Below are 25,232 nucleotides of genomic sequence, written 5' to 3' on the forward strand. Positions count from 1 at the left end.
TACTTCTAAAACTGTTAATATATTTTTTACAGCCCACCAAAGCAATGGACAGAAATAGGACAAAATATGCAATTAAACAGTACATACCATTAACCAAATCTAAAAAGTTCACTACATGTTCTCCACCCATTAGCTGCTGTGAAGGGTAGTGCTTTCTTTTCATTGTACTGCTAACTGTAAAGCATTCAGAAACATGCTTAATGTAAGTTAACCTTTAGCATATTTGCAGAATACAGATAAGAATCTACAGTAAAGGAAGCACTGTGGCTTGATGTGATGGAGTATTCCATTTCATCCAGTTTGTTAGAAACCATAGAATCTGCTGAGTATAAAAGGCTGACACTGAGTTTGTGTTTGACTGTATTTACATCTGTGGAAAGGTGCTATAGTCCACACAATGAAAAACATACTTAAATTAAGACATCATATAAGAAATGAAAGGACAAATAAACTAAAATGCACTTAATGAAATAACAATGAAAATGTGTGCTTTGTGCAAACACTGGTGACCGTGTTTATTCTTCCATAGGACAACACACTGTGCATGCATTCAGGTCTTAACTGACCAGTGGAGCTGAGAAAAGCTTAAGCCAAGCCTAGAGTCAGAAACATGCGCAAGGGTGAGGCACAGATGAGCTCCGATTGCAAAATACAGTAGCTGATTGCTCCCATGAACCCAAGACACAGCCTTGCATATACAGCATGCAGTCTATACAATAATACAGACGCAGTGGCACCTTACATGACACTGACATGGTCAGCAAAAGCTTGAGCAGAGTCCCAGTTGTCACTGACCACACAACACACTCCTTCCAAGGACTGCAGGGCTTCTTGGGCCATAACTGGGTCTCGGTCTAGCAAGTTCTGGGAAATTGAGAGGTGCTTCAACTTGATCTTCCCACATCGTTCCAACTTTTTTGCAAAATGTAGCAGTCCTTCTGGCTTGATGCAGTTGGAGCTATGGCAGTATCAGAACACAAATTAGGGGTTAAGTAATAAGCATACACAGCATGATAAGGGGTGTTGTGGGTGGCTTACAATGCACACGTGTTCAAGCACAGCAGTGGCTGCCTACATACTCAAAGTCTGTATGGGCAGTGTTAACTACAAAATACAGTTATGGGATCCATTATGTGGAAAACCATTATCCAGAAAGTTCCAAATTACAGGAAGGCCATCTCCCATAGACCCCATTACAAGCAAATAATTATAATTTGTAAAAATGATTTCCTTTTTCTCTATAAGAATAAAATAGCGCCTTGTACTTGATCCCAGCTAAGATATAATTAATCTTTTTTGGAGGCAAAACAATCCTACTGGGTTTAATTCATGTTTAAATAATTTTTCATTAGATTTAATTTATGGAGATCTAAATTACAGAAAGACCCCTTATCCAGAGAATTCTGTATAACAGGCCCCATATCTGTACAAGATTCTTAATACTTATAGGCAATTTTTGGTTGCAGACTGCAGGCTACCAGTCCACTTAGGAGCTCCCCAAATAGCCATTCACATCCCATATTTGGCACCCAGAAACTTTTTTATTCTTGTGTTGCTACTTTTTACATTTGAATGTGGCTCTCGGGTAAAAAAGGTTGGTGATCCATGCTCTAGGATGCTCTCTAAACACTGAACAAATACACTCGCCATAGAACTAGTAGGCACCGGTGCAAAACACTGTGTAGTTATCAAGGTATAACATTTTTTATGTCATTTTTTTTATAGTTAGAATTTTCTTGCTTTCTGAATTTTTACCCTTTACTGGAATGGGTTACAGTTACACCATAAAAATAATACTGTAAATAACAGTGTCAAATACTTCAATGGAGGGACATATAATTAAATACAAATATTTATAAATTTGTCATTTATATTATACTGCATTTTTACACTGTTGTTTCGACATAACTTTACACAGTATGTTATTTATTATACAATATAATAGCCATTGTGTCTAAAAGTCTATTAAAGGGGTGGTTCATCTTTATGTTAACTTTTAGTATGTTGTAGAATCTCCCATTCCTAGCAATTCAGCAGTTAGTCTTCATTATTTATAGTTTTTTAATTATTTGCTTTTCTTTTCTGCCTCTTTCTAGCTTTCAGATTGGGGTCACTGACCCCAGCAGACAAAAACTACTGCTATCAGAGGCTACAATTTTATTGTTATGGTTACTTTTAATTACTTTTCTTCCTATTGAGTCCTTCACCTATTCATATTTTAGTCTCTCATTTCAATAACTTCTTGGTTGCTAGGGTAAATTTGACCCAAGCAATCAGATAGCTGAAATACCAAATTGGAGAGCTGCAGACCAATTTCAGATTGTCCCAGAATATCAATATCTACATCATACTAAAAGTTAATTTAAACCACCCCTCTAACCACTGGAGACTGTAAAGCACTGTATGTAATTAAACATGGAAGTAGAATACCTGACATCCAGGTAGTGAATAGAGCACAATGAATCCGGGTTATAAAGATCTGCCAGTGCAGTTAGTCCATCATTCCCTGAGGATGGTAAAGGGAGACAGAGACTCTTTACTAAGAGGATAGATTGGCTACATAGCTGCTCACTTATCTTAATTTTTATACAGAAATACATTTTCAAAAGGAAAAAAATGCATTGTTTTCAAATCGTATTAGGAATGTCACACCTGTTGAAGTCCAGCTGCAGTAAGCTATAATTCCCAGAATCATCATCCAGCTAACTATCCTGCAATATGTATTGTGGCGAAGAACTTCTGCACAAATACCTTGGGCCAGTGCAGTTTTTAGCGAGCAGGAGCACAGGTCTCAGGGAATCGGGTAAGCGATTTAAATCACTGGAGGGCGCCTTACATTTTGGTACCCCCCAGTGATTTACACTTTAGTTCTTCTTTAAAGGAGAAAGAAAGGTAAAAACTAAGTAAGCTTTTTAGAAAGGTCTAAGTAAATACAGCCATAGGCACTCACAGAAACGCTGCACTGACTTCTCTGTCAAAAGATTTGTTGTGTCTGTTTTCCTCTGCCAGAGACACAGAGCTCTCTCCTCTCTCCCCCTCCCTCAAGAATGCTAAGAACTCACTCCCCCCCCCCCTTAGGAATGTGGATCTAAGCCAATCAGCAGGACGCTTCCTCATAGTCTTACAAACTGTGCATGTACACTGGTCTGGGTCTCAGCGAGGCATTATGGGAACTTTCTTTACACAGCTCAGTGTTTTTTCTTCCTGTTTGGCTTCTGATCATTTGAACAGGTGAAATATGGGGAGACTTAAGGGCACTATTGAGGGAACTGAAGGTATGCCTGCAGCTTGAGATTAACTCTATATTAGCCTTCTCCTTTAAACAACTTTAACATCACATTTGTACAGCTGATCTTCAAAATCCAAATACCTGTGCTCACCCCAAAAATCTATTTGAAAAACCTAAATTATAATCAAAATTAAACAAATTATCTGAAATAAAAATAAAATACCCAGTCGGTTCCCACACAGCTTCAAGATTTTTACAGATGGGTTTTTTCTTAGAGCATCAACAAAGGCAGACAGGAACTCTTCTGTGCCTCTTTCAAAGAGCCGGCAAAATGAAAATTTGATTTCTGCAGGACAACAGGAAGTAAACCATCAATCACACAATACAGTAGCATTAAATATATTTTAGTAATAGTCACTTTTTTCCATCCCTAAATATCACTGATAAATTGCATTTTAGAGAACAGATAAAAACTGTGCTGTACCACATCTTATGTGAAATTTAAGGGAGAAAAGGGGTCAGCATAATGAACAGTCAATTTCATTATTGACTGATCTTGGAAACAAACATTCTATCCTTGTCAAACACTGTGATAGGGAATTCTAGTCTTTATAGAGAACAAGAACAGGAATGCTGTGAATTATTTAGCAAACAGTCTGTTCTGGCTAGTGCTCCAGACTAAACAGGTGGATAGCATGCAAACAAAGATTTACCATTTTTCTCTTCTTTGCCGCATGTTCAGAGTACATATACATGTAAATAATATGTAATAATAATACATATAATGGTGTCTTCCAACTGCTATTACCCATGGTGACTGAATTAGCAATTAAAGGAGACATATCCTATAAAAATTATGAATGTACCAGTGCTTAAAAAAGTTGTATTTCAGACAGATTTATTGATTAATTCCACCAAAACCCCACTAGTCCCGCCCATCAGTTCCACTTCCTGCTGGCTGAATTCTCTGGATGAGCTGGGGAGCCGGCGGCCCTCTGTACACTGCACTGTAGGATAGGAACCAATCAGCAGCTAGGCTGACCTGATAGGGAACTGAAGCCTGTTCCCTATCAGGTCACCCACATCTTATTCTGAATCATTTGATTATTTAGGCTACTCTGGTAAAGTATTCCTCACATTTTTCAGCAATGTTTCAGGCTGCTACTGGACTTTTTCAAGCTTTAAAGGAGAAGGAAATGTAAAAACTAAGTAAGCTTTATCCAAAATGTCTATGTAAATACAACCATAAGCACTCACAGAAACAGAGTTCTCTTTCAAAAGAAACAGGATTTCTTGTCTCTTTTTATCCTGTGCCAGAGTGTGCACAGCTCTCTCCTCTCTCCTGCTCCCCCCTCCCTCAAGAATGCTAAGAACTCCCTCCCCCCCATTAGAATGTGTGATCTAAGCCAATCAGCAGGAAGCTTTCTCATAGTCTTACTAACTGGGCATGTATACAGGTCTTGGTGCAGAAGCGTGGCATTTTGGGAATTTTCTTTGCAGCACTCAACATTTTTTTTTCCTATGAGGCTTCTGATTATCTGAATGGGAGAAATATGGGGAGACTTAAGGGCACTATTGAGAGAACTGAAGGTATGCCTGCAGCTTGAGATTAACTCTTTATTAGCCTCTGCTTCTCCTTTAAAAAGAGGCGACTGGTGGACTTTATGGTGCTGTTCATTAAATGTCTACATTTACATAATGGCTTGTAGCCATAAAAGGGATGAGCACCAATCATACTATGAATATTTATGCTAATTCAGATTATTTCTGATCTAAAAAGCATGGCAATAATGCTTCACTGCAAAGGCATAACCAAGACTTTCAGTGGGACAGGTGTTTTTGTTTTAGCATGGTTTCACTTTTTTTAATTCAAACAGTACAAAAAGAGCATGAACTCCATTTGTAGTTACTCTGTACATTACCTTCTAGGCTAGAAGAGTTCAACAAGAGCACAATTTCACTGTGCATATCTGTCATCTTCATGTCATGAAAGCTCAGCCTTCTGAGTGCTTTGTTATGTTCTGCAAACAGATACATAAATTGTTTAAAACAAGTTTATCTAGTTTGCACAAATTTAGTGCATACTTATCCACATGGCACTTTGAAGAGACTGCCTGACTGGGACAATAACATGAAGCCACATGTCTGATAAGTTGATACAATATTTCATTTAGTTGACAGCTAAAACTAGCTGTTTGTTAAAGTGGCAAATCAAATGTGCCATATTACCTGCAAGTGTATGTAGCACGCACTTCAGATCTTCTGTGCAACTAAAGGTAGCATTGTCCAGGGAAAGCTCCAACAGCAATGTAGATGCCTTTAGCACAGAAATTAAAGACCCAACTGGCAAAGGATCCTGGGGGAATCTGATTTCTAATTGTTTCAATTGATTTTCTGTAAATAGAAAAAATATCCAAAAACATATGTGCAGTGAGCCTTGATGGTACTTGACATACAAAAATCAGCTTAAAGGAAAACTATACCGCCAAAATGAATCTTAACCAACAGACAGTTTATATTATGTTAAGTGACCTATTAAAGAACCTTGCCATACTGAAATATATATATCAGTAAATATTGCCTTTTTACATCTTTTCTCTTGAGCCGCCATTTTGTGATGGGCTGTGTGCTCCCCCAGAGATCACATGATCAGAAATAATGCAGCTCTAAGACGTGTGGAAGCAAAAGACTGAATTATGCCCATTAATTGGCTGATGTGACCTAGCATGTGTGTGTGCCTTGGCTTGTTTGTGTGCACTGTGAATCCTATGATCCCAGGGGACGGCCCTATATTCTTAAAATGGCAATTTTCTATTTAGGATTACCCAATGGTACACACTACTAAAAAGTATATTTATATGAAAATGGTTTAGTTAGATGAAGCAGGGTTTTACATATGAGCTGCTTTATGAAATATATTTTTATAGGGACCTACATTGTTCGGGGGTATATTTTTCCTTTAAGACTGTATAAGCTTGTTCAGCTCCACGCCACAAAGAGCACTTTCATTAACTTGTAAAGTAAGATTTATTTTTTTATAAAATACCATAACCTTTCCCCTAGGACAAATTATTAATGTACATTATGCAATTAGGTCAATCGGTTACTAGAAAATGATACCATTTTACTACCAAACCCACACTTTTGTAGTTGCTTCCTTTTCATAAAAAGAACTACGGTACATTAGGCTCACCAGGCAACGAATGCTATCCATGTTGCCCTAGCATAAGAAATTTCTCCTTCATGCCAATCTGAGGGGACATAAGGCGGAGCTGTGCCATCTCTTACTTCCTCATTTGCCACCACACATATCCAGAGAGTCAGGTAACATGGTCGAAATTGGCCAAATTATCTGAGAAAGGCTTACATGGATAGTTTCATTCTTACGCTAATGACAACACCAAGGCAACAAAATAAACTGCCTTATTCTCTTTCTCATAAAATACTATAGGTTCTTCTTTGAGATGCATTTAAGGCAGCTCAGCCATTACCTAGTAATGGAAAAATAAAACTTTACTGGACAGCTAGGGTTAATTTTTTCACTTTCCTTAAAGGAGATGTAAAGCCTATATTTGCCTACAATGTATATCAGTTGGGAATGTCTCCCCCATCCAAAAGGCATAATCTGTACTGCATATCCCCCTCCATTTGCTAGCACCATCACATTTTTCTAAAGGTGGCCATTTTTTTTCATTTTTTTCATACATTTAAACCTGCAAACAGCATACACACACACAGACCCTTATTCAGTGTACATTTCATCGAGAATACAGACTCGCCCAGGCAGAACTATCTCTGATAAAAGTTCTGCTTTGTTTGAGTTGAGCTCAGGAGAGGAGGTTAGGAGAAAAAAGTTAAAGCAGACAGCTAGAGCTGAGTTTCTATGAGAACCAGCAATGCCATCTCTTCACTGGCTGCTAGACTGGAGGGCATGTTTAGTAATCTGAGCATGTCCACAAGCCAGAAGTCAAAGCAAATTCCTGAGGGAGGGGGCCGAGTGGGTTACAGGAGAAGAAGGAAATCTAAATGATTAAGGGGATGCTGCAGCCTTCCTATTAACCTTTGGAGATCCAGAGTGGCAGGTATTGAAAGATTTCAAAGAGGCTATTCACTGATTAAATTTGTATGTGTGGGGGTTTACATGTCCTTTCTTTTTAAGGACCTAGAGTACCTTTGAATTCTGCTGGAATGTCCTCAGATGTCTCCTTTTCATTGTGGTTCTCCAGGTCATAACTGAGAGACAAAAGCTGAAGTGAAGGAAAGGTGGTCAGGATAGTGTTGGCCAAATCCAAAGTGGGGACATATGTTGTAAAGTCACTCATGGAGAACATACTAAGAGAGCAACCTGGACAGCGGGAAAGAGCAGAAAGGGCTTCCACAATAAGGAAGATGTTGGCACCTAAATCTGAAACAAACAGAAAAGTGTTTTTAGTAGAGACATGCACAAAAATCAGAGGACCTAAAGAGAGATATCCAAGTGGAGAAGTGACTGTGGTGGAACGCCTCCAAATCACTTTTATTCATAAAGATTTTTATTTTATAAAGATTTATTCAAAAGCAGGTATCATGAATACTTTTGTACAGTATACCTTCAATAAACAGGGATTGAGCCCCTCCAAGAATAAATAGATACAGGCTTATAGTAGTCTGTACAAACAAATATTATTATCCAACATGCATATATGTAGTATATAAATGATAATATTTGGAAAATAAAAGCTTCTGCACAATTTTTTCTGTATCATTAAAAATATCTCTAACAAATGGGATTTGCTACTCAATCACAAGAATATGCAATGCACTGAAACAAATAAAAAAATCTTTTCACATACCATTGTACGCCATGGTCAGCCTTTCCAAGGACACCCAAGAGCGAAGAAGATGACACAAAAAACGACAAGAGCTAAGTGTAAGGGGAACATTGTGCAAATTTAGAGCTCGGACACTTCTGAAACGATGGGCACCATCCGGAAACTGACTAATAATGCTTCTTTCCTCCACAGGAGGCAAATCATCAAATAAGGGCACTGTAGACACTTCTGAGGGTTTCTCCTTGGCACTTTCTTTATATCCTTGGTTCATGTTCAAAACTCCCCCCTCCCCCATGCTTGGAACACTGAAAATGAAATCATACAAGTCATCTGGCTCTGTTCTAATGCTGCCCTGAATATCTGAGCCAGATATGAGATTTTTCCTTGAGGTAGATGCCGCTTTACTGCCAACAGTATTGGTAGGCAGCGATGATTTTTGACATGTTGCTTTCTTACAGTGGGTGCTCCCAGGTACTCGGCGTGGTAGGGTTTCAGCACTGCTGCAATCAGAACAGTCAGTTACAACGCTGTGACTAATGTTTAGAGGCTGCAGGCTTAGCAAGGCACTTTGGCTGCCCATGTCCTCTTCAACATTGTGCTTAGAATGCATATGTGAGAGATCTGCAGAGCTAGAGGACTGCAGAAGCCCTTTTTCTGGTCTTTTTTCCTGGAGTACCTGACTGTTATCATTTAGTGTTTTTTTTAAGCAAAATGTACAGGGACAGCTTGTCTGCTTCTGCCAAAATCCTGCACTTATACTAAGTATCAGAACCAGGAGATTAATGTCAGGTGAAGGCCAGGAAAGTAGAGAAACTCTCTTCACCTGACCATGATGTATGAGACGGTGAAGGAGCAACCTCAGGGACCTTTGTGTAGCTTGGTCAGAAGAGCGTAGATGGAGGAATTTCAGAGATTCAACAGACCTTGCAAGACATTCCAGCACCGCTGGTGTAAGCTCTGACACACCTTGTTGCTTATTGCAAATAGTAAGCTCAGAAACATGCCGTGCACTGTGCACCAGAGGAGAAAACCGCTGGTCATTTAAACGTTCATCAGAAGAAACATTCAAAATTCCTCGAAGGACATTATGAAAAAAAGCTTCTAGAAATTTCTTTCTCCAACATGTAACAGTCTGCAAGGAAACAGGTTTATTCATTACGTTTTATGAAACCTCTCTGTGCAAATAAGAAATGTGGGTTAAAATTATGTGACTACCAACATGGTAGTTGTCCCAAGCCGAGTACCAGTAAAGAACTAAGCCTTACTTAAAGAAGAAGAAAGGTAAAAACTAAGTAAGCTTTATCAGAAAGGTCTATGTAAATACAGCCATAAGCACTCACAGAAATGCTGCAGAGTTCTCTTTCAAAAGAAACAGGATTTCTTGTCTCTGTTTTACTGTGCCAGAGACAGGCAGCTCTCTCCTCTCCTGCTCCCCCTTCCCTCAAGAATGCTAAGAACTCCCCCCCCCTTAGGAATGTGTGATCTGAGCCAATCAGCAGGAAGCTTCCTCACAGTCTTACTAACTGAGCATGTACACTGGTCTTGGTGCAGAAGTGAGGCATTATGGGAACTTTCTTTACACAGCTCAGCGTTTTTTTCCCCTATGGCGCTTTTGATCATCTAAATGGGAGAAATATGGGGAGACTTAAGGGCACTATTGAGAGAACTGGAGGTATGCCTGCAGCTTGAGATTAACTCTTTATTAGCCTTTTTTCTTCTCCTTTAAAGGAGAAGGAAACTCACTTGGGCATTTTACTGCCAATAGATTCACTACATTAGTGCCACCTAGAACAATATATTTATTCTGCAGAAAGCATTACCATACCTGAGTAAACAGCTCTAGAAGCTTTGTTTGTTTGCTAAAGAGAGCAGCTGCCATTTTAACTAGCTTCCTGCTGCAGCTCTAGCCCTTATAGCTCAGATCACACATTCCTAAGGAAGGGGGGAGGGCGTTCTTAGCATTCTTGTGGGAGGGGGAGCAGGAGAGAGGAGAGAGATGTGCAGACTCTGGCCCAGGGAATTTTTCTGAGAGAGGAAGTCAGACACCTGAACATCATGTTTACTAAAAAGGAGACAAGAAATCCTGTGTTTCTTTTTGACAGCTTATGGCTGTATTTACATATACCTTTCTATAAAGCTTACTTAGTTTTTACCTTTCCTTCTCCTTTAACTTTAAAAGCTAAACTAGCTGTGTGATCTTCTAAACATAGAGAGTAGGACTGAGCTAAAGGAAGCAATTTCTTTTCTTCACAAGCAGTAGGCAACAGCAGCTTATTTAAACAGTAGAAGTCTATTGGATGCCTGACCCATAGGTAACAGAAGTTTTTTTTTTAAAACCGCTTTAATATTTAAAAACAACTGGAAAAAAAACTAGAATGAATTACTGTATGCATATTTACATTCATTGCTGGAGGGGTAGCACACACTTTAAATGTACAAAGCTAAGAAATTTTACATTAACAGTTTTTTTTTTTTTTTTTTTTTTTTAAATGTGTACTGTTTATTTCTTGGATGCTGCAAACAAGTACTAGTTCTTTACTCACCCCAAACCTTGAAGGCTTGCTTTTCATAACGTCATTCCACAGCTTGCACCAGATAGACTGAGTAGAAAGACCTATAAAAGGGGGGAAAGAACACATATCATAACCAACAATGCTAGAATTATCTCCCAGTATCATTGCTAACTATTCTTCATACCATTGCTTCCTCAACCTTTTCCAACCTAACATAACCATGGCAAACTGGTCTTGGTTCTCATTAGGAGACTGGACAGAGCAGCTTGCCTTATCATCTATGCCACACCAGTCACACTACACACTACTTTAAGACTGGAGAGATTCTGTACTAACACGTGTGCAGCTCTACGGATGTATAGTAACCAATACCAGCCAGCTATTATCTTTAATTGGTCTAGAGCATTATCAATAATAAAATAATACTTCTAGATGGCTGTTATTGATGAAAGAGTGACAAACATCAGGCTATAATTCCAAGTTTTATAGTGTATCATATGAAATATGCTACATACTGACCACAGATGTATATTGGTGATGAATGTATTGTATTTAAAAGAATGTTATATAATCACGAAATATTACATTGAGCACTACAGCATTCATTTGGAAGCCTGCAGGACAGATGTGGCGATCAAAGGCATTTTTGCAGCCCCTAGACTGCTCCGGGCTACCATTTGCATATGCAAACTTGGGTACAAATGGCAAAATAATCTGTGATAGAATAGGATTTACTGCCATCTTAAAGAGATATTGACATGAGAAATTAAACATTTTATTACATCTATCATAACAATGTCTTTGCATGCTATTTATAACTTTGCCATTAATGTATTTGTCCGATGCTTTTACATTACCTATCTGATCCCCCATGTTCCTCTATGAGGGGGCTGCCATATTTGTGCAGCAGGAGTTCGTTAGCATTAGAAGCTATAACTGACAGGCTGAGAAGGGACAGTCAGGTTGGCAAAACAGTCAGGTTTAAGAATTTTAAGTAACAATTACTTACAACAGCAGCCCTATCAGCAAAGAATGGTCAACATGACCTATAGGGAACTTTTTATGTAGATTCATATTTTAAAAAGTCATTTTTTCGTTTCAGTATCACTTTAAAGGCATGAACTGAATCTGCCATCACAACATCACTAGGAAGGGCATTCCACAACCTCACTGCCCTCACCGTGAAAAACCACCTACGCTGCTTCAAATGAAAGTTCTGTTCCTCTAATCTGTACTTGTGTTCATTTTCAGTTAAAATATTTATCTAGTTTATTCTGCACAGTTTTATGATCTATCTACTTAAACCATGAATTTATATGAGTAGGAGCTCATAAACTGTTAGATTACATCATTATTATTTGCTTTACCAAATAATGTGACTGAATCAGCAACCAGGGAGTATCCTTGCTTGCTTAGCAAGATAAGCTACATATTTACCATTTTTAAAATTCATAAGATTATATATATATATATATATATATCAATCCAAATGGTGTCTGCACTCCAAGGTATGTATGCATAGAAAATAATCATCTGTGGCCAGCACACCCTTCAATGTTTCATCAAAAAAATTTTTATTGCAGATATATTGTTAAAACCAACGTTTCGGTCCTTATTAGGACCTTTCTCAAGGATCCTTGAGAAAGGTCCTAGCAAGGACCGAAACGTTGGTTTTAACAATATATCTGCAATAAAAAAATTTTTGATGAAACATTGAAGGGTGTGCTGGCCACAGATGATTATTTTCTATATATATATATATATATATATATATATATATATATATATATATATATACTGTATATTGTTACTTAAAAGGAACAGTATACCTTCTTGTTAAGCATGAGTATTATTAATCGGGCTTGTGCTGAACATTATTTTTGCTTTCTGTTTTGGTCACAAAAAATGTTTTTTGAGCTATAAAGCGAAAGCAGAGAAAGTGAAGCTAATTTATGTTTGGTCATTGTGCGGTAGATCCTGCTAACACACCAGTCACAACAAAGAAAAAGGGAGAGGCTTTATACTGGTAATCTAATTATCTACCTCGCAAGGAATAAACATGCCCTTTGAATGACCAGCGCCACCAATAAATTAAAGCAGTGCTGTCCAACTGGCGGCCCGCGGGCCGCATGCGGCCCGCGACCCCCCTCTGTGTGGCCCCCCACCTGTCTGACTGCTTTGATGGCTTACTCTTGTGTAAGCTTTAAATGGTATCAGTACTGTGATTAACTGGCCCCCTGCATGGTTCTCACCTCAGATTCAGGCTGTAATCCCTCTGTATTGTTTAAAAATGTAATCCACTGTGTTCTTCACACCTTTTAATCTCTGCATTGTTCACCCCCTGCAGTGTTCACACCTCAGGCTCAGGCTGTAATCACCCCCATTGTTCCCCTGTTCACACCTCAGGAGCAGTAGAAACCCACAAATAATCCCTGCACACTACAAAAAGAACATATACTGAGGTGGTAGTGCAATTAAAAAGTTTTTTAATATATAGTTATTGTGCAGACTGTAGGAGTAGTGCCAGCATTGTGTCACTGTAGGCTGCCTGTGTGTGCCATACACACAGGCAGCATAGGGCAAGCAGAGTATGGCACACACAGGCAGGGTAGGGAAGGCAGAGTATGGCACACACAGGCCAAGTATGGCACAAACCAGCCAAGAATGGCAAACACAATGAAAGTATGGCACACACAGGCAGGGTAGGGAAGGCAGAGTATGGCACACACAGGCCAAGTATGGCACAAACCAGCCAAGAATGGCACACACAGTGAAAGTATGGCACACAGGCAGGGTAGGGAAGGCAGAGTATGGCACACACAGGCAGGGTAGGGAAGGCAGAGTATGGCACACACAGGCAGGGTAGGGAAGGCAGAGTATGGCACACACAGGCAGGGTAGGGCAGGCAGAGTATGGCAGGTTTTTGCTGTACTACAACCATTAATATGGGTATGGTCATGTGATAACATGGGTGTGGTTTCAAGTGGGTGCGGTTTCAAAAAGGGGAGTGGTCAAAACTGGCTTCCATTATCGGCCCTCCACCACGTAGGTCGGAAAAATTCCGGCCCTCAGTACAACAGAAGTTGGACAGCACTGAATTAAAGTATCATAAATACACACACAATATTCATTCAAATTGGTAATACACCTTTTAGTATGTAACAAAATGTCCTATTCTTAGACACTTTTTTATGTATTATCCAAAGTTCCATTAAATACAATAGACCAGATGGCTGATGATGATACAATAATAATAAATAAATAATAAAAATAAAACTTTTTTACATACACAGCTTAGTAATATATAGTATGTCAGGTTGAATTAATCATTTTGATTCTTTAAGATACTGGTTCTTTAATGCAGTGTTGCAGGAACTAGTTTTTACTTTTTAAATTGAAAACTGTCAAACCCCAATATAATGTTACTGTACAACCATACCTTTTTTAACAGCAGCTTGTTCTATTCTCTCAAGATAATAAATGTTTAATAGTGGCAGAATTCCTTGCAGGACAACAGCTGGCAGCCCTGTAAGAACAAACACTTCCACATAAGGAATAATCTTCTCCATAGTTTCTCAATGGCTTATATTCTAAAATCTCCATTACATTTATACATTTAGGGTGAAGTCACACAGAGCTACTAGTAGCAGCTACTTGTTGTGGCTACCAAAACAGACAATGCTGATCATTTACTGATAACTGTCTCTACATGTGTTTTAGCAGAGGCAATTCTCAGTATTGTCTATGGGAGGGTATTTTCCAGAGTTTAAGAAAAAGTAGCTGCTACTAGTAGCTCAGTGTGTCTTCACCCTTAGGGCTCTGGCACACGGGGAGATTAGTCGCCCGCGGCAAAACTCCCTGTTCGCGGGCGACTAATCTCCCCGAGTTGCCTTCCCCCTGCCATCCCACCGGCGAACATGTAAGTCGCCGGCGGGATGGCAGACACGGCGGCTCGATTTCGCGCAAATCGCCGAAAAAAAAATTGCCCCGCCGCGTCTGCCATCCCGCCGGCGACTTACATGTTCTCCCCGTGTGCCAGAGCCCTTAAAGTGCACAGGAAAGACAGAACAGCCAGCTTATTTACAGCAGCTTCAGGGTAATATCATACTGCATTAGCATCCATTAAAGTTGATGGAACTAAAGAAACCTCAGTGGTAGTTATGAAACCACACTTGCCTGCAATCCTCTATTTAAATACGAAAAAGGGTCCATCGCACACATATGCACAGTAAAATCAGGGTTAAATGGAAATATCTTTAAAGCAGAAACTTTCCATGGATCATGGATTCTTAACCTGCAACCCTCCAACTTACCCACTGTCTCTGGCATAATTGTACTTTTGGTTCATCATGAACCTTCTTGTAAGGATATAGATCAGTATTTATCTTTCTAAGAGCACCACCTGATGTGAATTCTAACGGCTGACAGAAACGACATACTTCCCACAGAAACCTAATGAGAGAGATATAAATGTAGCAATACTAGGGGCTCAAGTGGGATACAAGCATTTTACCACAACCCCCGTCTGTCAGTAGAGTACAGAGAATGAAAGGAATGCTAGTATTCCCCGAACGACACCAGGCAGTCCTGGTGTTTCGCTGGCTTACCCCAAACGTCTTGTTCCAGTTTCTCCATGTTGGCATTCACTACCCTGGCACAAAGCTCAAATAGGGTTGCCGTCCCTCCAGCATCTTCCACCGCATGATCCATGGCCTGGGTTACCCTGATCACCGCTACTTACTCATTTCAGGGGAAAACCGAAACCAAAAGCAGCGGACAAGTCAAGAGGGAACAGAGCGGGCGAGGAGCCACTTCTCAGTAAGGATAGAGGGCAGCCATCTTGAGAAGGTCAGACAGCTCTGTTTAGATCACGTGTCGAAGGTGGCATCGCCGTTAACTAGCCATCTTGCGAAGGTCAAATGCCTTATTGTGGCAGTTGATTTTTTATCATGTATCCTCTAAATTGCTTTATTGTTGATTGAAGAAGGGAAATTAAAAAAATCAATAACTAAAGAATATTATAGACTAATTGTCTCAGAATGTTATTGTCTACATCAGGTCTGACATTTTTAAGCAGGTCAGGAATGGCAATCTGTTCTGGCAAATGAGGATGTGCTGTAAGGTGCCATAGACTGGCTCTTTATACTGGGGCTGGTCAGCCCTACCTACTACAAATGCCAGTGCCTCTTTTGAATCTGAAAAGTGTATTTCCACTAATGGATAGACTCAAAAGTCTAGGTGACTTCTCATCAATGAATGTATCCCAGGAGATTGTTACAACCTCTTTAAATGCCTGTTACAGGGAGAATTTAGTCAGTGTGACTTGAAAAAAGCACTATTACCTTAGGTGAACATGAAAAATGTCAGTCCTGTTCTTCTACAATCTATAGCACTTTTTATTGTATCTGTGTATGTACATATGTGTGTATGTTCATAATGGCAAGAAGCCACTTGAATGAGTGGTGAAACATTTTTCAAAAAACTCAGAAAAGTCCAGTTGTTTTAGGCTTAATTCTACTAGATACTTCTATGCACACACCTACCAGCTCCTTTTTTATCTTTGTTTCAGAGCACAAGGTATTGAAAAGGAGTTTGCTTGATCTTCCTGTGCTTGCATGGGTACTCCTGTTTCTTCCCACACTCCAAAACATACAGGCAGGTTAATTGGCTCCTGATACACTTGTCTCTACTGTTTATGAATGTGAAAGGGACCTTAGACTGTACGCTCCACTGGGGCTGGGAATGATGGGAATTACCTACAGTATAATCTCTACAACAATGCTGCAGAATATGTCAGCACTATATGATAATATAATACATAGCTATGAATATCCTGTAAATGATATGCTTATAAACAGTGTTTAGTGATGACATCAGTTATAACCGGTGCTTAGTAATATCATTTTTGTCACATCTCCCTGAAACTTGTGTATTATAATAAATAGTGTACCCCCTGTTATAAAATATTAAGATATTAGGCATTTAGCCTTTGGCCTTGTGCTTTTATAAGGTCATGGAATTCCTCTGTGACTTATAATATCCATATATTTTACAATAGGTGGTACATTATTAACTACATATATATATAGGGGATCTTATGCCCCAATATCACTGAGAAGGTAATTATTTAAACGGCACCATGGGGGTCCTGGTCCATTGAGGTAATGGGGTTTTATAAAGTTTTTTAATAAGTTACAAATAACTATATACACTTCTTTCACTCGTATTCTACTTGTTGGATATTTTACTCTTAAAATCTTTTGAATGTATAATTATATTACGGAATTAATTATAATATACAGTGATGTTTATAATGCTTGAAAATTTATAGCGCATGTGTTTTTTGTGAAACCCTCTGGAGTCCAACTAACCCCTCTATTTTATCTATACAAATTAGATAAGTATGGGCCGTAAATAATTCAATATTGATACATGAATAATGTAGCTACGTGCCCCAATAGTAGGAGTGTGTTAAAGCACATTACGCGGCTAAAAGAACTGTGACTCAGTTTACAACATTATTTTATATCCTTTATTCTATTACACACATTGGTAAAAATACTTCTGACACATGGTAAAGGACATTTTTTATTTTTATTTTATTTCATTTTATTTTTTCATTTCATTGTATGTAATCAACTTCACTGAGTGTATACGTCATCCTGACACGTCACTTTCGAGTTTCCCGCCACACTGGGTATTTAAGTTTTAGATGCACTGTTTTTTGGCAACTTTGAGAAAGGCTGCAATTGTGGCCAAAACGTCAGTTCTCTGTTTCTACACTTAATAAACTACAAATTTTGTTATAAGTCCTGAGCGATGCGATTCATATTTTTGTTTACATATATATATAGATAGATAGATAGCTAGATAGATAGATAAATAGATATATCATAACAGACAATGCTGGGCTGGCAAAAGTTGCTCCTTTACAGTTTACAGCATTTTTTTTTTTGCTCACATTTACTGATTTCACGTTAGGGTTACATGGGTTACATGGCAAGAGGGTATTGTTTTCTCCCTAATGATGTGAATTAAAGTGAACATTTTACCCTCTAATTGTTTCCCCAGTCAGAGGTGTGGGCTAATAGAGAGTTTTTCTTTTTAAAATACAGCCCCACCATTACTAGGCTGTCACTGGGACAGAGCTCCGGTTTTAGGGTGATGGGTGCCCTTTAAGCTATGGTCTCTGTCTTTAAAATGTGGCTGAAGGGGCTAATTTGACATCCCTGCACTATAAGAATTCTGCTTTAAAAGGACAATCAAAGTTCTATTCATTTGGCGTTGCCAATTGTTTGGGTGATCTAAAACTACCTAGAGAGACACTATCACTATTTATGCTTGTTATTTCTTTTTACGGCAGAGGCACACAAGGAGATTAGTCGCCTGTGATAAATCTTTGCCATTGCGGGCAACTAATTTTACCTACATGCCATCCCACCGGCAAGAATGTAAATTGACGGTGGGATGGCATATGCGTCGCTTTGGTTTTCCAAAGTTTCCTTCTGAGGCAGCTTTAGGAAACCGAAGCAACGCGTATGCCATCCTACCGGCTATTTACATTCTTGCTGGTGGTATGGCATGCCGGGGAGATTAGTTGCCCGCAATAGCGAAGATTTATTGCTGGCGACTAATCTCCTAGTGTGTGCCACCGCCATAAAACAACTTACTTTTATATATTTACTTTATATTTACCAAATATTACTATGTATTGATAGAGTCTGTTTTGCCACTACGCCTAACATTTTGTAAAACTTAAAATTGGGTAGTATTCTGTCTTTTGGTATATGGCATTGCTGTATCAACACATCCAGGGCTGGAACTAGGATTTGCAATTGCAAAAGTGATTATAGTTTATTGCAGTTCTGTTGTCCATGAATTATCATTAACAGCTCCTTATCACTACTCTACCTTGCCTTGTAAGTTGGTACACGCTAGTGGCACCCCCCTGGATCAGTGCAGTTTTTAGTTAACAAGTGCAGCCAAATGTCTCAGGTAAGAAGTTATAATCACTGGGGGGTGCCTAAACTTTAGTACCTGCCAGTCATTATAACTTTCCTTCTCCTTTAATTGTGACAGGCAGTAGGGTGGATGTAGCCGTTCTTCAGCCAGGCAAGGTGGGAATTCACAAAAGTGGCATTAAGATGAATTTGGTGTTAAACTGACATAACATTCTGATTTAAAGAGTTTGTCCACCTTTAAATTATTTTTTATTTAATTAATATTCTAAGATAATTTGCAATTGGTTTGTTTTATTAATTGTGGTTTTTCACTTATTTAGCTTTTTGTGCAACAGCTCTCCAATTTGGAGTTTAGCAGTTTTGTTGTTGCTAGGGTCTTGTTTACCTTAGCAACCAGGCAGTGGTTTGAATGAGAGACTGAAATATGAATAGGAGGGGGACTGGATGGAAAGATAAGTGATAAAAAGTAATCACAATGATATAAGCTCTCAGAGCAATAGGTTTTTCGCTGTCGGGGTCAGTGACCCCCATTTGAAAGCTGGATAGATTAAGAAGAGGAAGGCAAATAATCCAAAAACTATAAGGAATAAATCATGAAGACCAATTTCAAAGTTGCTAGATATAGGGCATTCTCCGATATATTACAATTTAACCAACGTCAACCACCCCTTTAAGCCATTTTTTGAAATGGAACTTTATGTATTTTAGAGTGCAATTGCATTTTCTGCACTAGCAACACCTCCCCAACAACCCACTGTGATGCAGAAGAGGTAAGCAGCAGCCCTTTAGTGGCCCTGAATGGATGTATGTATGGATGTAAGGGGCAGGGGCGTAACTACAGAGGAAGCAGCATAGGTCAATTTACCAATGTTTTGGGGCACTAAACTAAATTTGCTGTGGGGCTCAGTAACATCTAGTTACGCCACTGCAAGGGGTATACAACATGTACACTATTTCAAGTTTTACTTTTTGTATTGGTTATTGTTTATATTTGTAATCCAGGTTCAGTGTATACACCAATTGCCTTGTTTGTAGTTTTTTGCTTGTATTACATCATTTACACATTATGATGCAGCTGGTGATTTTTAAGACGCCACCTGTACTGTTACGTGTTATTACAGGTGAAAATGGCGTTAACCTTCAACTCCACATGTTGAAGCACTTCCGATAAAATGTCCTTAAAGACAGCTGGGTACGGTTTAAAAACAAATGCTTCAGGACACAGTAGTAGCAATCAAGTCAGTTAATGTACAGTGAAACCATGTGAGTCACTTGGTGCTAATAAACCATTGCTTCTCCACCAGATGGCAGTGTTGCTACCCTGTATGCATAGTAACCCATTATTTCGGATTGCCAACAGTCGCATACTGAGGGATTTCACCAATGAATGACAAGAGAACTAGTTCCCGTGTCAGGGGCGTGGTATAGTGACGTATTTCCGACGGGTGACCCCTCTCGTCCTTCTTAGTTGCTAGCTAGTGGTTGAAGATGGTGCTGGAAGAAGAGAGAGCTTGGGAAGGGGAACCCGAGGAGGTGAGTGGGATCAGAGAGAGAGCTTTGTTTGCAGCGCCGAGGATAAGAGACTTTTACTTAATTCTCATGACAAAGATCTCTGAATGGTAGTAGGTTCGATAGCACCAGGTCACCGCACCGCACCGCCCTTCCCTTTCTTCCTATGTACATCTGTGACCCTCCTATAAGAGGGTGGGTAGCAATACGGGGGTCAGTTGTAAAACTGAGGAGCCCTGACCTGGACATTACAAACTAATGATCGTTTGTTTTGGTGAAATTGATGGGACTGTTGGCAAGTGGTATCCGTTCCACACAGTCTCTTATGAACAGATTAATATAGTGAGTAATTGTACCTCTTTATAGAAACGGATGGATTGCGGTTTTTTGAAAAACCATGAACCCTGCAGAACAATCTGACCCACGCCAGCCTGTTCCCCCTTCTGTTTTATGAAGGCTAAAGGCATAATAGCCACTACTAGTACACATGGTACTTATATCCTTAGCTGAAGACTATCGTAATGAATATCTAACTCAGTGTTTTTTGTTTTCCTTGAGTTTGTGCAAGAGTAAACTACCATATAAGAGAAGGCCATGACTGCACTGATAATTATTTTATATATATTTATACATACAGCTCTAGCTGTGATGGGTTTATAGGAAGGAACCCTATTGGGAAGCCCATATAACTTCAAAATATTGTAAATTTTTTAGACTCTACATATCTTTTCATTTTTGTCTTTAGCAGTAGGTTGACCCACTTTTTATTTAATGTTATAATAGGACCCATCTGACCTTGTATGCAATATATTGGTTCAAACATCAAATTTAAAAGCAAGGTTAACTTAATTTTATTTAAAAAAAAAATAAATATATATATATATATATATTGTTTTTCTGTTCTTTTAGCTATGTTAATAAAAATAGTGTCTAATTGATTATTCCATACTACTACCTAGGTGCTTTTCTGGGGACTTTTGAGGGAAATGCAGTTTAATGTTATCTTTTCAAATTACTTTTTAGCAAAATTATGTAAATTTGGATTTTTTTTTTTTTTTTTAATCTGAGTAAGCAAATAGGGTTCAGATTAATTTATTATTTTCGTATTTGGAGTGTTTTGTATTTCGTATTTGGAGTGATTTTTTTTTTTCTCCAAAATGTAACTAGCAAAAGCAAATATACAAAATGACTACTATAATAACTATCCATTAAAAGCAATTATTTCTTTCAGTTATAAATTTCTTGTAATAATATTTTTCTGCCACAGGAGGAAGAGGAGGAGGAGGAAGAAGAAGAGTTAGTGGTAAGAATAGAAATTATTCCTTGCCTTAGCTTCAGTGTAACGTTCAATAATATTCATAATTCATAGAGTTTACATTACCTTTCCTGGAACTTATTCAAGGTATCAACCATCCAACACCCAGGTACAACTTTTATTTACTCTGTGTTGACCTTGGATACATCTTTAGCAGTGGTTGCTGTAGCTGTTATATCACGGCTTTGGCTACTGTAGCCGTAATAACAGGGCATTGGGATTGGGCTACAACCTGACTGGTAGCTTATTTTCAATATACATTTTGATTGCATAATGTTAAAATAGTAAGATGTCATAGACAGGGCTGTTGCAACTCTTTCTAATCTAGTCTCTATGTATTATCCTTGGTACTTTCTAAATAAATTCTAAAACATAATTACTTTTTACAGTTTTTTCATAGGAATCTTTCTTAAGTCATAAAAAATGGAAGTTGTATCTGTTAAGTATAATACTTCTGTTGGTGGTGTTTACACTCAAAAAACCTCTTCTGCAAGGAGCAAAGTGCTCCAGTAACTTTACAAAATGCTTTTTCTCATAGAAGATGTAAATGTAATTTTTGCTTTCAGGTTTTTAAAGTCCATGTAAATAAAGTTTTCCAATGTCCAGTCCACTTATTTTAATTTGTTATGTTATCCAAATTTTAGGACAAAACTGCCATAAATATGAGCATGTTGTCTTCCAAAATTAACAAGCCAAAAACATTAAATCAAGTCCTATATATTCACCAGCTGTAACAGTTAATAGGGTGGTCCCCCAAATACTCAGCGCTTCTTGGTGGAGTTCTTTGAAACCAAATCTTCAGTATAGTAGAAACTGTGTGATCATGTGCTGCCTCCTCATAAGAACAACCCTCCCTTTCACCAGCTGATTTACTGTAACATTTAATGATCTTGCCTTTTTTATGACCTTACAGGATCCTTTAACCACAGTGCGGGAGCACTGTGAACAGTCCGAAAAATGTGTAAAGGCTCGAGAGATCCTTGAGTTGTGTGAGACTCGTGTTAATTCTCGCTCACATACAGAAGAGGAGTGCACTGAAGAACTTTTTGACTTTCTCCATGCTAGGGACCACTGTGTGAGTAATCGGGAGATATGTAAAAATATTTGTATTTCTTAGGGGGGTGCTGGAGACTTTTTTTATATTTTAAAAATGGACAGTTATAATCACTGGGGGGGGTGGGCTGGCAAGGGAAGCAAGGGAAGAAGATGGTGCTCATACAGAAGTACCCCAGGTTGCTGCTGTTTTCTGCTAACAGGAGCACCAGCCCAGAGTATCAGGTAAGTTATTATAATCACTGGGAGTGCCTTTCTTTTTCATTTAAGGAAAATGATTATTGTTTTCAACCTCTGTTACTGTGGTTTCCCTGGTACTTGTTAAAACATCCACAGATGCCAGCGGCATATATTTAGTGCCTATGGAGCACAGACACACTTTAGGGCAAGCTCAGATTTATTAAGACTGCACAAAATAATTAAATAGTATGCCTTATATCACCAGACCCAGGAGTCATATCGATCTTACTGGAGGTCAGTGGATCAGTGTTATGCTATTAAAGGGGAAGGTCACATTAGAATTTAGTTTTTATGATGTATATGTTGGTATACCAATTAACCTTCTCTTTCTCTGTGCATATTAAAGTGTCCCCCTTTTTTTTTTTTTTTGGTTCTCTTGTAGGTAGCTCATAAAGTCTTCAAGAACCTAAAGTAATGTTTTAATTAAGAATTCTCATGAGTGACTTGTTTGCTGAGCTGAATGGTCATTGGCTGTGAATCATTATCCTATGGATTGTGACTCCTTGATCCTGCTTTCAGTACAGTGCTATTCTCCACACCATGGCTAATATTTTGTGGGATAGATGCCTATAAGTAAATATCTACAGCAATGTTGTGACTGTTAATAAAGCTATTTGGTGTTGAGTCAATTTTATTCTCTTATTTCTGCTTTGCTTACTTAAAAAAAAAAATGAAATCATTCTATTAAACTCAACTACAGTATATTGGCTACTGAAGCTATGATAAATTAATCTTCTGATCAACAGATATAAGCCTAAACAGTTTGCAACCAAATTAAAGTAGAAAGGGATAACAAACAGCAGACCAGAAAAAGTTGTCTTCTGATTGGTTGCTGTGGGTTATTAGTTTTTATTATGTTAGTAGCAACTTCTGAATTGGGCTAAGACCTAAAAGAAAAATCCCTTTAGATCTTACATATGACACAATCAAGCTTGATATACAGACCTTTCTTCTCGGTAAACAGTTTAAAGGGCTACCCAAGTTGACGCTGAAATGAATCAATCATGTCTGACTAGTACAAATCTTCATTGTGTTTAAGTGAAAGACCAACATTATTCCCTCTTGGGTAGAGAGTGATGATAAAATTGAGGGTAACCAAAAATTTGAATGCAGTATCGCCCTTCAACTCAATATTGTTGAGTACTTAAAGGTCTGGACAGCTTGGAAAACACACCACCTTCAGATTTACTCATCTCCAACTGCTAGCCCCACTATACTACTGATGTACGCAGCACTTATACCTGCAGTACACTAAGGTCCATCCTATTAAGGTCCATCCTATTAGGTTTTTTATGAAAAACTAAAGGGTGAAACCAGGCTTGACATATTTAAAGAGAAGTCAAACATGACTTCTCTTTAAATATGTCAAGCCTGGTTTCACCCTTTAGTTTTTCATATGAATACTCTCATTACTCTCATCAATGTTTTAAGTTGTACAATAACCATATATTGGCAGCACCACGTACAGCCCACACTTTTGACCTATATATATATATATAATATGTGTGTGTGTTATTTCTTGACTCCTACTGTCACCAATTAATGCACATGTTCCAGATCTCAACTTGACAGTAACTCTATATAAGGATTGTAATTAATGTGGTGCTTATGTGCACAGACTGATGGGTACATTACCTGCATGGTGGAATGCGCAACAATCCACTGCATGACAAAGCAAGCACAGACAATGGTGTGTAAGGCCACTAGGCCTTAACAGAATGGAAAATAGTACAGAATTGCACTTTTTGCTCACAGACACATGTATGTACTGGTGTGTTGCTATGGCTATTATATATTGGTTTTTTCCAGCTAGCCTTTGTAAGGACAAACCAAAGAACCCATGCAGAAAAGTCTTCCTTAAAGTTTGCTTTATAGGAAAACTATAAAGCACAAACAGTAATGTTACACCCTAATGGCGTTTGTGAAAAAGTTGGGCAGCTGTTTCAAACAAAGGCCCTGTGTCATTAACTTACTGAACCTAAATGCAGGAACGGTATCGTGAGACGTTATAACATACTGACTTTTAACACTAAGGGGCTGATTTACTAAGACACGAATTCGAATCCGAATTGGAAAAATTCCGATTGAAAAACGAGCATTTTGCGACTTTTTCGTATTTTTTGCAATTTTTTCGGCGCCTTTACAACTTTTCGGAAATTATCGCGACTTTTTCGTTACCAATACGATTTGCGCGAAAAAACGCGAGTTTTTCGTAGCCATTACGACTTGCGCGAAAAAATGCGAGTTTTTCGTAGCCATTCCGAAAGTTGCGCAAAATCTGGCGATTTTTTCGTAGCGTTAAAACTTACCCGAAAAGTCGCGCCTTTTTCATAGCGTTAAAACTTAAAAGGCGCGACGTTTCGCGCAAGTTTTAACTCTCGTATTGGTAACGAAAAAGTCGCGATAATTTCCGAAAAAAACGCAAAATACCGATCATTACGAAAAAAACGCAATCGGACGCATTCGGCCCGTTCGTGGGTTAGTAAATGTGCCCCCTATAGTTAGATTGAGTAGTTCATCTTTAAACTAACTTTCAGTATAATGTCAGGGTTGGACTGAGGTGTGCAGAGCCTATTGGGCTTCCATTCCAGGGGTCCCCAC

The 25,232-nt window shown here is 38.6% G+C and overlaps 2 protein-coding genes across 3 annotated transcripts; one reads left to right on the plus strand and one right to left on the minus strand.

Annotated features, from left to right (window-relative positions):
• On the minus strand, nucleotides 1–15,398 carry lrrc41 (leucine rich repeat containing 41). Of its 2 annotated transcripts, none has more exons than XM_031900944.1 (10): nucleotides 15,161–15,398; nucleotides 13,993–14,079; nucleotides 10,584–10,654; nucleotides 8,062–9,172; nucleotides 7,401–7,634; nucleotides 5,459–5,623; nucleotides 5,152–5,250; nucleotides 3,453–3,575; nucleotides 2,431–2,506; nucleotides 1–958 (listed from the first exon to the last, which is right to left on the minus strand). In XM_031900944.1, the coding sequence occupies exons 1-10, from the start codon at nucleotides 15,261–15,263 to the stop codon at nucleotides 739–741; spliced, it is 2,289 nt and encodes a 762-aa protein (XP_031756804.1). In that variant the 5' UTR covers nucleotides 15,264–15,398; the 3' UTR covers nucleotides 1–738. The 2 variants fall into 2 exon arrangements, with proteins under 2 accessions (XP_031756804.1, XP_031756805.1); XM_031900945.1 differs by lacking the exon at nucleotides 15,161–15,398 and adding an exon at nucleotides 14,867–14,955 and having other exon boundaries at nucleotides 343–958.
• uqcrh (ubiquinol-cytochrome c reductase hinge protein) lies at nucleotides 14,984–23,260 on the plus strand. Its single transcript, XM_031900946.1, has 5 exons — nucleotides 14,984–15,401; nucleotides 19,875–20,047; nucleotides 21,291–21,326; nucleotides 22,252–22,413; nucleotides 23,014–23,260. Exons 2-5 carry the CDS (start codon nucleotides 20,003–20,005, stop codon nucleotides 23,044–23,046), a joined length of 276 nt encoding a protein of 91 aa, XP_031756806.1. The 5' UTR covers nucleotides 14,984–15,401; nucleotides 19,875–20,002; the 3' UTR covers nucleotides 23,047–23,260.
• The last annotated feature ends 1,972 nt before the right edge of the window (nucleotides 23,261–25,232 follow it).

The sequence above is a fragment of the Xenopus tropicalis genome, chromosome 4 (genome assembly GCF_000004195.4).
Source record: "Xenopus tropicalis strain Nigerian chromosome 4, UCB_Xtro_10.0, whole genome shotgun sequence".
Classification (NCBI taxonomy): domain Eukaryota; kingdom Metazoa; phylum Chordata; class Amphibia; order Anura; family Pipidae; genus Xenopus; species Xenopus tropicalis.

Excerpts from the sequence above, each read along its gene's own strand:
- lrrc41 (XM_031900944.1), bottom strand. The coding sequence starts at position 15,263 with ATGGATCATGCGGTGGAAGATGCTGGAGGGACGGCAACCCTATTTGAG. Across the intron at positions 5,624-7,400 it reads CATTCCAGCAGAATTCAAAG|AAAATCAATTGAAACAATTA; the intron begins GTACTCTAGGTC and ends TTCTATTTACAG. Across the intron at positions 959-2,430 it reads ATTCACTACCTGGATGTCAG|CTCCAACTGCATCAAGCCAG; the intron begins GTATTCTACTTC and ends ATACTGCCATAG.
- uqcrh (XM_031900946.1), top strand. The coding sequence starts at position 20,003 with ATGGTGCTGGAAGAAGAGAGAGCTTGGGAAGGGGAACCCGAGGAG. Across the intron at positions 21,327-22,251 it reads AGGAAGAAGAAGAGTTAGTG|GATCCTTTAACCACAGTGCG; the intron begins GTAAGAATAGAA and ends ATGACCTTACAG. Across the intron at positions 22,414-23,013 it reads TCCATGCTAGGGACCACTGT|GTAGCTCATAAAGTCTTCAA; the intron begins GTGAGTAATCGG and ends GTTCTCTTGTAG.